At 36.5% G+C, this 984-nt stretch overlaps 1 protein-coding gene across 1 annotated transcript; it reads left to right on the forward strand.

Annotated features, from left to right (window-relative positions):
* Positions 1 to 222: 222 nt before the first annotated feature.
* LOC113341236 (putative F-box protein At1g47300) lies at positions 223 to 735 on the forward strand. Its single transcript, XM_026586193.1, has one exon. It carries the CDS (start codon positions 223 to 225, stop codon positions 733 to 735), a length of 513 nt encoding a protein of 170 aa, XP_026441978.1.
* The last annotated feature ends 249 nt before the right edge of the window (positions 736 to 984 follow it).

Raw genomic sequence — 984 nt, forward strand, 5'->3', positions numbered from 1 at the left:
ATATGGCGCGGATGCTAAGTTGGGTCTGTGATTTACTGTTCCAGTTTGGAATTTGTACTTTTTGTGTCAGACAAGAAAACAAAACGCAATTTATAATAGGTGTGTTTCAAATTTACGGAGATAAATATTTTTGACTGTTGGTAATAGTAAAAAAGTACCAGATAAAATCTCAGAAGTCAGACCCACTGTTATAAATTAAGCTCGGCACTATTAAGTAAAGCGATGGTTTCTTCAACTAAGTTAACAGATGATATCCTGATTGAGATCTTCGCTTATCTTCCTCTGGGTTCAATTTACAGATTTAGATCAGTCTCGAAGGTATGGTTATCTAACCTCTCACACCCTAATTTCATTACTAAATGGTTCAAGATTAACAGCAGATCACTCCCATGGATGCTATATTATGCAATGGTTGATTACAGTACTGACGGAAACCCTTTGAGATTTAAGATGGCATATCCTGATTTACATTCAGAATTTCTGTCTAGAAATGAACGTTTGTTCTCTTTTAAGTTTCTTTTGAATCAGATTCAATTTGAAGATTCTAAATTATACCTGCTAGGATCTAGTAGTGGTTTGGTACTTTCTTATTCATTTGGTTCAGATAATCGGACTAGGTACCATGTTTGTAACCCACTTACTCAGAAATGGGTTTCTCTTCCTTCACCACCTCGATCTCAGGCTAGTCATCTTGATGTTAATGGTATATTCATCATCCCTGGCAAGTTGTTATAAGGCTGTACGAATTCCAGTATTTCATGAACCTTGGAAGAAATTTAATGTTGATGTCTTTTGTTCTGATCTGGGAGTATGGAGAAGTTTTCCAGTTTCATGTGATGAAAATGTTGTGTGGGGATGGACCAACTTTGATAAGGTTGTTATTCTTAATGGTGTTTTGTTTTGATTGAGGGGGGGGGGGGGGGGATAGATTGTTAGTTTACAATCTCAATCAGGAAAATGGAAGTGATGGACATCGATGTAGTT

This window comes from Papaver somniferum, unplaced genomic scaffold, assembly GCF_003573695.1.
Source record: "Papaver somniferum cultivar HN1 unplaced genomic scaffold, ASM357369v1 unplaced-scaffold_26689, whole genome shotgun sequence".
In the NCBI taxonomy this organism is placed as follows: domain Eukaryota; kingdom Viridiplantae; phylum Streptophyta; class Magnoliopsida; order Ranunculales; family Papaveraceae; genus Papaver; species Papaver somniferum.